Genomic DNA, 13,545 nt, shown 5'->3' with positions numbered 1-13,545 from the left:
TGTACAATGCTTTCTTACGCTTTGTGAGGCAGACTGAAATTGAACATTAGGATAACGTCAGCAGGGATAAAATAGGTCAAACCAAAGAACTTTATTTACTAGTGGAAAAGTCAGACATTCCGATCAACCACTACAAGGCCCGGCCGGATCTCAAGGTTGACCAGATCAACACCCCAAACGAACATTACTACGCCAAACAAGGAGTCTCTTTCGTCATGGTGCACAAGAAGGGGGGACAGGACATCGAGTACTACGTCACAAACTACACAGACTTGTACCACTTCTTCCAGAGTGGTGGCATACCGACCTCAAACCACTTCGTCGCCAATACCGCCGCCCTCCTTGCCAAGAGTCTCTACCAGAATCCCGACCCGCAGAATGAGAAGCTGACCAAGAGACTACTACAAGGATACCGCGGCTCGATTTCTAGCCACACACGCTCGCAAGCCGACGCCGTACCTTCCCACACTTGTCCCCACAAACTGTGGACTTTTAAGACATTTTCGCTTATTGTAATAACATCTACCTTAAAAATCATGCCTATCTCTGAAATCCACAAGCATAGTTGCTGTCAAACCTGAAAAAAACATATTCAGGGAGGTCAGTTTTGACTTGCCAGGCACCTTAAGGTGAGTTTATTTTTAAACTGTCAAAAGCGATTGTCCCTTCAATACTAGTATATGGCTGGAAGCTGTCTCTCGGACTGTTATGAGTTATGATTTATTTTATGATATTACTGGGGAATGTTCAAATTAGTTCTAACTGTCAACTGTCTCAACAGGACCATAGGTTTGGTTATATATCTCCTCCCTGTCTCTATGTCTTAAGTTGTTAATCGGTAACTGCGGTCCAAATGTATCAACTTACTCATCTATTGTTGCAAACTTGGCAGATTTAAACATATCTAATTGATCATGAACTACTCAGTCAGTCAAGCACCTGTATCAGAAATGTATAACCAGCCATGTTTCATGTAGTCCCAATATCACTGAAAAATGCTGATGTAACGTAACATATAAATTTACCCACAGACAATATATTTTTCGTGAGAATGTAGCACAATTTTATTAAAGTTTTATTAACAATTTTATAAACTATAATAATATTAATATTAAAATTCATCATCACTTGCCAAGTTTATGAAAATGTCCCCATTTGGGAGATGACACATATAAACAAGGATTAGAACTAAGTTTGATCGTCTTTGACACTGAGGTTTATCCCCACTCTGCAAAAGATTAACAGTGAGTGAGTGAGCATCGTTTCTATGTTTATACAAGAAAATATGTCATGCCAAAAACGCTCACAGTAGTTAGTGAGTAAACTCACGACCTGTCATGACCTGGTTGAGTGACTTCCTCCAATGAACGTGAAAGGATTACCCACAGAGAAAGAAAGGATTAAAGTCACCCATAAATCTTATCCTAACGTAGTACTCAAACTTCTAAATGCCTCTCAAAGAAGGATTAAAATCCTAAATATATCCTATCTACGTGGTATAGGAACTCACAACCTCTAATAATAAACTGTTACGTTTGGTATCCCCAGCAATACTCACTATGGTCATTGGGCAAATGTCAAAATCACAAACCCTAACGAGATTCTGTCTACATTGTCACACCCGGTGATTGTGAAGATATCAAATTATATCAACAGTCAGACAGCATGGCTGTTCATATTCATTTACAACATCCTCTTATACTTAGTATAAAAGTGTCCCACACAAAACCTTCTTTTATTTATTCTTTCAAAATACAAAACATTCCTTAATGGCGAACATTTAACAACCCGCGACAATCGTGTCAACACGGGAGTTCCCCTAGCAATAAACTCGCATCTAAATTCACTACTGTTCTACTGTCTGCTAGCCACAATGGCTAGACTGGACCCTAGTGGAATGGTTCATGCCATAAAAGTCTAGCAACCGAACACTTAATAAGACGGGCCGACCTTGTATTTACGGTCTGGTGAACACAGCTCATTAACTCAAATTTCACATCTCACTGTTTTGTTTTATCTCACTATTCATTTGATAAATTTGTCAACTTCAACTGGAACCCGTTCCCGTGTTACACGCGTGGCACATGCGTGTGCAACGGGTTGCACACGCGCTGCACACCCGTTGCACACCCGTGTCCAACGGGTGCTCACCCCGTGTGCAACCCGTTGAGCACCCGTGTCACATGCGTGTTACACGCGTTCTCAACGCGTGTTAGGGGAATGAACTTTTAGGCAGTAGTGTACTCCCGAGTTCGACGTCTGACGTCTGGAGCCATATTGGATCATCTTTTAGATTATGGAATGGGACGAGTGTGCCAAATGGCATCGGGATCATATGTAAGTGTCAGTAGACTGAAGTCACTATCCACCATGCCTAACATTAACCTTTGTATGTGTCCGTCACCTATTCGACCATTTTCGTTCAGTTCCGTAACGTTGTAGGCATGAGTAGGTAAAATTGCACTTACTTTCACAGTGTGAACGTACATGTAGCTCAATCTGTTAGTTGACACGCGAGTTCGCGTCCGACGGATTCTTACAAAAAACTGGTTGCTTGTTTTTGAGACATGTGACCTACGGCAGATATCGTCCTTACGAGATGTTGTGGTACTGTATTCTAAAGTTGGATAGACAGAAATGCCAGGCAAATAAATACTGAAAGAGTGTATAACGAGCCGAGACACCCCCAGGGATCAGACCAGCTCGGAGGACGTACCCTACAACATGCATGTAACATACAGGTACTGCAGTATAATTATTTATTAGACGTAATGATGGGTGAATTTGTTAGAGACTAATGACACTGGGACATCCTGACTATGTTTCATATTACTTCCTTCTGAATTCATGGGGATCACTGATTCTGCAGCATCATCAACTGAGGAACCTTGAGGCACACGGAAAGAATAACGACACAGAAAATAATAACACTATTTACTTCAACGTATGTGCATGCTTCTGGTAACAGTTGCGGTGCTTTCATCACTGCATGGAGTTATTTCCATGATGTTCTACGTAACATAAGCTGTGTTGCAGCCTCCAGTGACCCGATCAAGATGAAGGCACTGAAACCTGGGGTGACACCAGAGTCTGACCACTGGTGATAGTGTCAGTGTGCACATTGGATAGTTTGTCAAGTCACCAGATGTATCAGCAAGCTCTGTCCTTATAAGAAAATATCCCTTCGTCTGGAACATATTTCTTAAATTTACCACAGAGTGGTTAATTGTATATGTATACGGGAATGTGTCAACACATAATTAGAGTTTCAGTCAAGTCTAACCACCCTGTTTGTCTCCACAGCCACGAGCAGAGAGGAGGAAACACGGAAGTCTCGGATCCCTCTAGAACCTGACACACGAGGTGGGTGGAGACAATGTCACGTGTATTGTAGTGGGCAAACCACCCTCCAGACATACACACAACTGTGTTAGAACTGTAAGACCTGACACACGAGGTGGGTGGAGACAATGTCACAAGTGTGTTAGAACTGTAAGAATATGACATGTGTACATAGTTTACTTTGTGTTTCAGCGACACCGACTCCTGCAAGTACAGACCCCCGAGCAGACAGCGACCTCCGTGATGCCAGCAAGCGGGGAAACGTGGCGGCTGTGAAGCGCATCCTGGCAGCAGGACGGGCTGACGTCAACAGTAAAGACTTGAATGGGTGGACACCGGTGCTGTGGGCAGCAAGGTGGGGGCACGGAGAAGTCGTGGAGCTCCTGATGAGGAAAGGAGCTGATGTGCCAGTGTTGACCTTTAACGATAACAACATCCTTCACGTCGAATGTATGGGTAGTGATGTGGAGACGGTGAAGTATGTGCTGTCACTGAACGTGGTGGACATCAACGCCAGGAACAAGCAGGGGCAGACCGCGTTCTTCTGGGCGAGAAACTTTCGACATCGGCGAGTGGAGAGTCTGCTTATGTCCATCGGCGCTCATTGACATCAGTGTAGTGTTTGTGTAGACTGTGGAGGAGACAGTGACGTGGTGTGCCGTTCACGTTGTCTTGTTATATATTTCCGGACTAGGTGAGAATGTTTGTAGTGTTTGAATAGAAATAAAACTTTGTGAAAATATTTTGAGATATTTTGTCATCTGTTTTGTTCGGAACTCCGCACGATCAGGTGAGAAAATTGTTAACTGAGTGTAAATAGAGATGATGCGTCATTATAAGGTGAACACTGCATCTCGTAATATATAAATTTGTCTGTCTTAATAATGATGTGTCAAGAGTTTGTAACCAATCGTGAAACAGACAAGAATCTGTTTGTTTACATCTCGCTGCACTCTGTGACCTCACACTAAGCCGAGGTTCGTCGAGCTGCATTGGCAGCAAATGTACAAGGAATGCCGCCAAGACCAATTCTAACCCTGAATCATCACCTGGACTATTACAGTTTTAAGCTTGGTTGACTCGTGCAAATCCGTGGCATGGTTTTAACACACCATCTATGTTTGTTTGTTGTTTAACGTCACAATCAGCAAATTCCCAGCCGTATGACGGCGGTCTGTACATAACCAGACAATCCAGTGGTTATGAGCATCTATCTACTCAATTGGGAAAATTCGATTTATTTTCTCGTTACTTTGATTATACTTTCGTAATTTCGACTTTATTCTCGTTATTTCAATTATATTCTCGAAACTTCTACTTTTAATTTGAGAGAAAATATTCAAAATTATGATAAAACATTACGATGTTACAAGAAAAAACTCTAAGCAATTACTTAATAATGAGTTGAAATTCGAAATTTCAAGTTTTTAGAATAAATTTAAAACAAAAATGGAAATTACGATAGAAACAAACTCAATTATTTAAACAACAAGAAAATTACTGAAATTACGAAAATATAATCGAAGTAACGAGAAAAAGGCCGAAATGTCGAGAAAATAAACACATAATTGGAACAAGGAGAAATTGTGGTTTAAAAATATAGATATTCTACCACAGTGGGTTTTGTAAAAAGTGAATTGTGCGAGGATTGCACTCACACCACAGGGGCTTATAAGGCAAACATTAGCAGCAAGAGCAATAACGGAGTCATAGTGTAATAGTACTGATCCTGTTAGTGACGGTATATACATCTTGCTTGTGAGTTTTGCGTTACAATCCCTTGTGCCTCGCACTGCACGTACTTGGTCTACCCCCGACAATATCCTTGCGCAGGGATGTAGATTATTACATTTCCTGATTGTGTGAATTTAACAGTCCAATACTGCCTAAAATGTGAACGACAGAAATATTGATCAAATAGAATGGTATGCTTATTGAGCCAATGTATGCAACGAATAGACGAGTGGATCTCTCAAACTATGAGAAAGTGCTACAGTGTAAAATCTGAAGTTTGCTTTGTTTACATTTCAAACCATTGCAGTTTTCTGAGCACAGCCTGTATTTCGCTTGATTTTTAGGTGACAAAGACCATTTGTCATATCACACTAAAATGTAAACTGGGCAGCAAAAGAAAGTATAGGTCGAGTTCCATGATGGATTAAAAAATAACAAGAAGAGGTTTTGTTATGAATTATTATATAAGCTAGGGACGGGAAACAGATGATTGATCAACCACAGTTTGAATAAAAGTGTGCAATCACAGGTAATGTAAGCTCAAGGTAAACAACGGTGGGGTAAGAAATTTCATTTTCAAAAGTTGTCTGAAATGTCACCAAAAAATTGTCAGACAAACTACAAGTACATTGTCGACACAGTTGCCTTCAAAAGCGTGTATGACCTCCAACTGCCTCAATGCATGCTGTGGAAGCCGCCTCATCGATGACATCAGTCTTCTGATGACATGGCCTGGGATCCGTTGCCATTCGTCTCTCAGGGCCTGTTGCAATTCTTGTCTGTTGACGGGAGGCTAATGGCGTGGCAATCTGTCCGTCCAGATGGACCCACAGATACTCAATAGGATTCACATCTGATGAGTGGGCAGGCCAGGGCAAACCGTCAACGTTCTGCTGGTTTAGAAAGTTCCGACTCAGTCTTGCAGTATGGAGCCTGGCATTGTCGTGATGAAACAATGTCCCCTGTTGTTGGTTTTGTAAGAACGGAAGCACAACTGGCTGCAACACTAGTATTGGGATTGCAAATACCGCCCCACACCATGACACCTCCCCCGCCAAATGGATGGACCTTCCGAATACACGCCGGAGCCAAACGTCCCCTCTGCGTCGATAAACGCGTTCTCAACCGTAATTCCAAAACAAGTTAAACTGACTTTCATCAGTAAACAGCACTCGACGCCAATTTCTCACTTGCGAGCGTCGAACCTGCCTCGCCAATTGCAGTCTCAGTCGTCGATGTTGAACAATCAGTACCAATCCTTGGAAAGGACGATACGCTCGGATTCCAGCAGCACAAAGTTGTCTTAGTACTGTACGTTGGCTGATAGGCTGTCCCAAACCTGTTTCAGCCGTCGCCTTCGCCGTTACGAATCAGTTTCGGAGGTAAATGAGCCGTATCTGACCGTCTTCCAGTGGTGTTGTCACTTGAGGTTGTCCAGTTCTATGCCTGTCTTGTGTCCTCCCTGTCTGCTGTACCGTTGGATCAGCCTTGCTACTGTCAATGGTGTACAACCAAACCTTCTGGCAATTTCCCTCCCTTTTCGGCCATACCGATGGCTCCTTCTCTCTGCTCCTGTGACAGTCGTTGCAATTCTGTTGTGTGCCTTCATCACGTGTGGTTATACCCTGCAGACGAACGCATTTATACAGCTAACATGCACGTGCTGTTTATGCCATAGGCGGGAAACCTGTTTCACCATTTTTTATCACCGCACAAAGTTCCAGTTGAAGTTGACAAATTTATCAAATGAATAGTGAGATTAAACAAAACAGTGAGATGCGAATTTAGAGTTAATGAGCGGCCATTGAGCTGTGTTCACCAGACCATGAATAAAAGGTCGACCCGTCTTAATTAGCGTTCGGTTGCTAGACTTTAATGGCATGAACCATTCCACGAGGGTCCAGTCTAGCGATTGTGGCAAGCTGACAGTAGACCAGGAGTGAATTGAGATGCGAGTTTATTGCTAGGGGAACCCCCGTGTTGACAAGATTGTCGCAGGTTGGTAAATATTGGCAAATGATTGTTTGTGGATTGCGAACATATTAATTTTGCCCACATGAGTCATTCCATTTGATTGCAAATATAACGTTTTTCGTTCCCCAAATTTATACTTTAGACATTACAATAATGATATAGCCGTCACCACTACTAATGTCTTATTATTTCACGTCCCATTTCCCCACACCCCACTTTCTGTTTTGTATTTTGGAAGAATTAATAAAAGAAAGTTTTGTGTGGGACACTTCTACACTAATTCTAAGAGGATGTTGGAAATGACTATGAACAGCCATGTGGTCTGACTGTTGAAGGAATTTGAGATCTTCACAATCACCGGGTACCATGTAGACAGAATCGCGTTAGGGTTTGTGATTTTTACATTTGCCCCCAAACCCCAACATTTTATTATTATAGGTTGTGAGTACCTATATCATGTAGATAGGATGTTTTTAGGATTTTAATCCTTCTTTGAGAGGCATTTGGAAGTTGGGGTACTACGTTAGGATAAGATTTATTAGTGATTTTAATCCTTTCTTTCTCTGTGGGTAATCCTTCACGTTGATGGGACGAAGTAACTCAACCAGGTCATGACAATGGTTATGCGCAAGGCTCGGGATCGCAAAAAGATCACCAGAGGTGTTGATGGAGGCTGGCCATGTAGCATACAGCATTCCCTGTGTTTGCAGGAACGGGAACCTCGTCTGTGTTTAAATCGGTACTTTCTGGATGCCGAGTTTTTTTTCTGACGCACATTTTCCTAAGATCAGAAAAGTGAAGTTTGCGCGAGAATTGCGCTCACACGGCACTGGATCTACCTCTGGCTATAAAATTACCCAGAGGTGGAGAATATGAAATTTCTTATTAAAAAGTGTAAATTTAACTGTAAATATCAAACCGGTTTTTAAAAAAGACACTCCTAAGTGTTGTCCGAGAATTTATTCTGCGTTGAAAAACAGTAAATTTCTCCGCTTTTTATCGTACACCGATAAAAGTACTGTGCGACATTTTTTTTTATTAAGAAGCTTTACGGAAACTGTGAGCGAACAAAATAATGCCTAATATCTGAACGACATAATAACATATCAAATGGAGTTATATGCGTATGTATAACGACATACATTCAATTCCAAAAATAGCATGCCGTAAATGACGAAAACTGATTTATCTCTATGACGTCAAAAGGTGACAGAGAGGTTACACACGTACAAAGAAAAGGGGGCATAACTCCGCTATGCTTAGCTCTAGTTTGTTGTAACTCAGGTCACTTGGTGAGAATTAACTGTGGGTAAGGACAATATATTTTCGTGGTGTTTTGTTCAGGAGGAACCAAACTATTCAAACACAAATATCAATATTGAAACTGTACATGTTTAGTTATAAAATATACCCATCAGAAATGATGAAATCGTACTTCATAAAAAGGAGGTAATAGAGAAATGGATGGCCTTATCTAACTTATAACTTTGTCCTTAGATTCCAACATTCTCCTGATTGTGTAAGTGTAATTTGACTAATGTTGCATCATTATTAATGGAGCACAAGCCTTATCACCAAATGTTATGAAATACCCTAAAAATAACACGATACCTTTTGACGTCATGGCTGGTTTTATGTCTTCGATAACGTCGGAAAAAGAGGACACTGGTATTTTGATTAATATATATCTCCCCTAATTTTCGTTCATGGTATGGAAAATCTCGATGTGTGAAACGGAATTTGACGCTTTTTCGACACAACATAAAACGACTGCTCTCACCAAGTAAATAATGTCTTGAATATGTAAACAATTAGAACGTTTATCATGTGTCTTAACTGGACAAGACACGCACCTGTTTGGCATCAATTTACGTAATGAAATTCCCAAAAGAATATTTCAAAACAACCAGAATTATATTCAATATTGGACATATATTTGTTCATAATTATGCTATTTTTTCTTACACAATAAAAGATGCAAAGAAAGCTCTATTGGTATAGAATTATCAGGGAAATCGTATACGTTTGAACCAACGGGGTTCCTGGCATGGGTTTTATTTTTATACATTTTACAATTCCTGGAGAAATAAAGTAAACTGTTTACTATCCTGTGATCACAATATTGAAACAATAATGTAACCATTGATTATATAATGCAAAACGAGAGGAATAATTCGTAAATTGTTTGTGACTAACGCGCACCTGGTGAATCGTTAGATATCACTGTTCTTTGTATCCAACGACATAAAAGACAAATCCAAGACCAAGACATTTCAGAAATGTGTGCATATATTTTACCGAAACATATTATCCATTTTGTTAAAGTAATATATTCAGTTTTAGTTATAAAATAAAATGAAACGGCTGTTAACGTTCATGGACATTGGTTATATGAACTTATAATATTGACTTATTACACATCCCAAGAGATATGTACATGCTGCAGTTACATTTACACTTCATCTTGTAACACTTGTCCAAAGGAAAGAAATATCATAGTCGACACTATAAACCTATCACATTGTTATGTAAACAATGTTCTAACAAACAGGAGATTATCAAAGGTTCCTTCATACATGTTGTGGCCTATATGTACGTATGATTTCATTTTGAACATTGACAAATATCCAAAGTGAAATTAATTGTGTGAAAAAATGTATAAAAGACATGCAAAATATACACCATAACTGAAACTGTAAACAGCATGATACAGTGATCGTGTGCACTCTCATTCAAGGACCTTCACCTCAAAGAAATGACCAAATATGTACAACAATGTTGACGTATGACATCACTACCTGTGACCCACTTTTACAAAATGGCGTGTACACTATCAACAGTACGCGGGATTGTACGAGGGGACTTTCGTTGATTCAGGGATCGTATAAACATAAATGTGACATGTAAGTAATCAGAAACATTCTGATAATCTATGTACTGTTATTTGTTGTCATAATTTCCATAGAAACAAACGGAAATAGTCAGAAATTCCGATAAATACCGTTGTCGTTGTGCGTGATTTTGCGTCAGTCATGGCGTCAACCAGAACGTAACTTTGACAACTTCTGTTGAAAATATCTAATCATTGCAATGTATCTATTTGAAATTCCGTACTTCTTCCTACGATTCTCTTCCCATGCATGTTCTGAAAATGTTGAGCCAATATATTGAACGAATAGACGAATGGATAGCTCAAAATAGGAGAATATGCTACACTGTGTAAAATCTGAATTTTGCTTTGTTTACATTTCAACCATGTGCAGTTTTTCGAGCACAGCGTTCGTTTTCACACCTAAATTATTTTGCTTGATTTCATCTAGCCACTTTGTATTGGTGACAAAGACCACTGGTCATTTGATTCTAAAATGTATGAGGAATTCAAGGATGTAGGTATTGCAGATAAGTTTGAAATATATACGTGATGTTACAGGCGTCTCATAACCGGTGTACCTGAAACGTGATTTTGTAAACACTATCCAATATGGCGGAAAGTTCACTTCGGCGTTCGTGTTTTCGTTTTTCCCAAACATTCTAAACGATTCTAGGGTTATCAGAGACGTTTTGGAATGATCATTGGTGATTTCATAAAAGACAGATACCCGTGATCATTAATATGCTATTTTTGAAATTCATTTCTCCGAGTAAATATCCGAAATTTAGATTTCAAAACATGCTGTAAATAACGCCGTGAGTGGTGATTTAGTAATGTGTAAAAAATTGCGACATTTACGATGTGCCTAATTTTCAGAGGTCATGTTCAGTACTTTTGCTTGGCCTAAAATGCCAGTGGATGAAATCACAGGACAGGGAATTTCCCACCTTATTCAAAACTGTAAAGTGTTGTTGTGTGGGTGATGTATTTGGAATTTTATTCGACTTCAAAGTGAGGGTTGTAGAGGAGGGACATATATGTCCCTCTGGCATCCAGGGGGTTAAAACCTTGATATACAAGGGTACGCACCACAACGGTACGGCCACCACAAGGCTACGTCATATATACAAGGCTACGTCATATATATATATATATATATATATATATATATATATATATATATATATTAACGAGACTGATTAATGAGTGATTTCGGTAATTCGTTGCAAATTAGGTGTGTCGGAGTCGGAGTGCGAGAATGTCGAATTAACGGGACTAAATAGCACTGAATCAATCGGTTCCCATCATTTGTGTCGGATAAAGCCGAGTGTCGGATTAACGAGTGTCGGATTAACGAGACTTGACTGTATATATATATATCCGACACAGTGATCAGCGTACTCCGTGGTCATCTGCCCGCGAGTACACAGCCAGTGTTTTGACACGCACTGGCTGCAGAGATTAACTTAACGATTAACAGGAAAAGCTATTCAAACCTGTATGTACAAAGCTATACAAATGTAGTTTACAAATTGAAGCCAGATAAATGTGCATGAAGCCAGCTTATTTCGTTTTTAATGATTTTATTACAAGGTACACACGGTTATTATCTATCGTGAAGACGTCCGATTTTCGATCACAAATCAATTAATTTCGTTAATCCGACATACTCGTTAATCCGACACAATCACGTGCAACCAACGATGTCGGATTAACGAGACTTGACTGTATATATATATATATATATATATATATATATATATATATATAAAGCACAGAACAGTTCTAACTCTCAGGCACAATATGGTAATAATTAAATAAGTGGAGTAAGATTGAACACAGTTTTAATAGGCTACCGCTTTCAACTCGTACCACGTACGAGTCTCATCAGGCAATAACTGAATAACGGACATGAAGTAGTAACATATAGTTACGTGACGTCATAACATTTAGGAAACTATGACGTCACAATACCAAGGTGAAAATGGACAAATAACTTACGCCTTGACATTTAACTTAGGCGCGTATTTATGAATGAAATGTTGCTCTTGTAGGTTCATGATCAAAATTTAGCTTATATAGCGGGAAAACTAAAAAGTTGCCGTTTCCACATGCTTCTAAATGTTCACTGAGTGGAATCGTACGGTTGTGTGGCTGCTTTATTTGTGACCATACGTCCTTCTACTATCAATAAAAATGCACTTACGAATCGCGAGCACAGGTCGCGAACAAGTCTAGATTTCTGCTGTATCATCCGGGTACTCACTGGGAAAATACAGTAATGTAAAGGCAACAACCACTCCCGCGGAATTGCTTTAGATCAATGCTCCTTTGTACGTAGAAATATTATATATTGTGAATTCCAAAATGATGTATCAAGGATCAAGTAGAAGATACATTGACAGTAGCGCTGGGGCTTTAATCAAGAGACCCATGAAAATAACACTGCTGTTTCTTATTATTTATTTTAGATGACGCAGTCAAAGCTCACTGTTTACCTCTCCAGGCGGCCATTATGGAACGGCCAGCTAAAACACAAACCCGCGCTCACGTCTACAGGTCTCTTCCTGTAGTACAGTTATAAGTATTCTCTCCCTCAAGTGTATCCTCAATGATATAACCCACTCTCATTAATTACATGCTGCTCTTTTCCAGCGTCACGGCTATGGAGCTGAGACAAAGAGTCCCAGCCATCATAAAGTAATTAGGGTCCAATATAAACAATGCTCCGCCAAACCTCATCACTGAAAGTCGTACCACAGACGGTTAATGTCAAATCACAATAAAAGCATGTCAATGGCAATAACATTTTCCAGGACAATGTATTTTCTTAACACCATTCCATTTAGAAGCAATGGTGGTATAAAACAAGACATATCTATTTAATCACAACAGTACTCATGTTATTCACACATCTAAAAAGGAGACATTAGAAAATACATGTGTATTATCATTTTTCGTCAGGATAACAAAAAATTATCTCCTTGTTACCACCTCCAAGTTCAGTTAAACATGGGTCCTCCTTTGGTCAAAAGTTTGTTACCCCTCGAATGAGTGTGTCACGCGTTGCACACGAGTGACGAATGGGGTGCACATGAGTGACCAACGGGATGCACACGGGTTGCGCAACGCAGTGTCCATGCGTGTAAGGGGAATAAACCTCTAGGCAGTAGTGTACCAAGGAAGAAAAGATGATTTTTTTTTTTAAATAACTCAATATTTACACTGTGTCAAAAGATGTTCAAAGTCAGTCTATATGGCTAGATTTTACCACTGCTTCATTCAGTTTCCTTCAGTAAGAGAATCTTTGGTTGCAAACAGAGTGTGATTAATTGTTATTTCATGTAAAATATCACTCATAATTCCCTACTGGACAGTATTCTAGTGCATGTGACAATAACGTGTTTAATACTACTTTCATTATCACAACTATATTTGGAGGGTTATGATATAATTTGTAATAACAGATGTTGACAGTATTTTACATAATATATTATTAATACTGTCAACATCTGTTATTACAAATTATATGAAGTCATGAATCATGCCATAGAAAATATCTCCTAAGAGATGATATCATTTAATGGACATCGTTGGAAGTCTTAATCCATCCTTCTTATGGC

At 39.5% G+C, this 13,545-nt stretch overlaps 1 protein-coding gene across 1 annotated transcript; it reads left to right on the top strand.

The window, feature by feature from the left end:
• Nucleotides 1–215: 215 nt before the first annotated feature.
• On the top strand, nt 216–3,950 carry LOC125379282 (histone-lysine N-methyltransferase EHMT2-like). The gene is made up of 3 exons (XM_048395551.1): nt 216–417; nt 3,304–3,363; nt 3,535–3,950. The coding sequence occupies exons 1-3, from the start codon at nt 216–218 to the stop codon at nt 3,948–3,950; spliced, it is 678 nt and encodes a 225-aa protein (XP_048251508.1).
• The last annotated feature ends 9,595 nt before the right edge of the window (nt 3,951–13,545 follow it).

The sequence above is a fragment of the Haliotis rufescens genome, unplaced genomic scaffold (assembly GCF_023055435.1).
Source record: "Haliotis rufescens isolate VD_foot unplaced genomic scaffold, xgHalRufe1.0.p SCAF_14, whole genome shotgun sequence".
In the NCBI taxonomy this organism is placed as follows: domain Eukaryota; kingdom Metazoa; phylum Mollusca; class Gastropoda; order Lepetellida; family Haliotidae; genus Haliotis; species Haliotis rufescens.
This window is presented reverse-complemented; position numbering and strand designations above follow the sequence as displayed.

What these genes read in the sequence shown, in the direction of transcription:
- LOC125379282 (XM_048395551.1), top strand. Translation starts at nt 216, where the DNA reads ATGGTGCACAAGAAGGGGGGACAGGACATCGAGTACTACGTCACAAAC. An exon ending in ACTACTACAAGGATACCGCG is followed by an intron (nt 418 to 3,303) that starts GCTCGATTTCTA and finishes TTGTCTCCACAG; the next exon opens with CCACGAGCAGAGAGGAGGAA. An exon ending in TCTAGAACCTGACACACGAG is followed by an intron (nt 3,364 to 3,534) that starts GTGGGTGGAGAC and finishes TTTGTGTTTCAG; the next exon opens with CGACACCGACTCCTGCAAGT.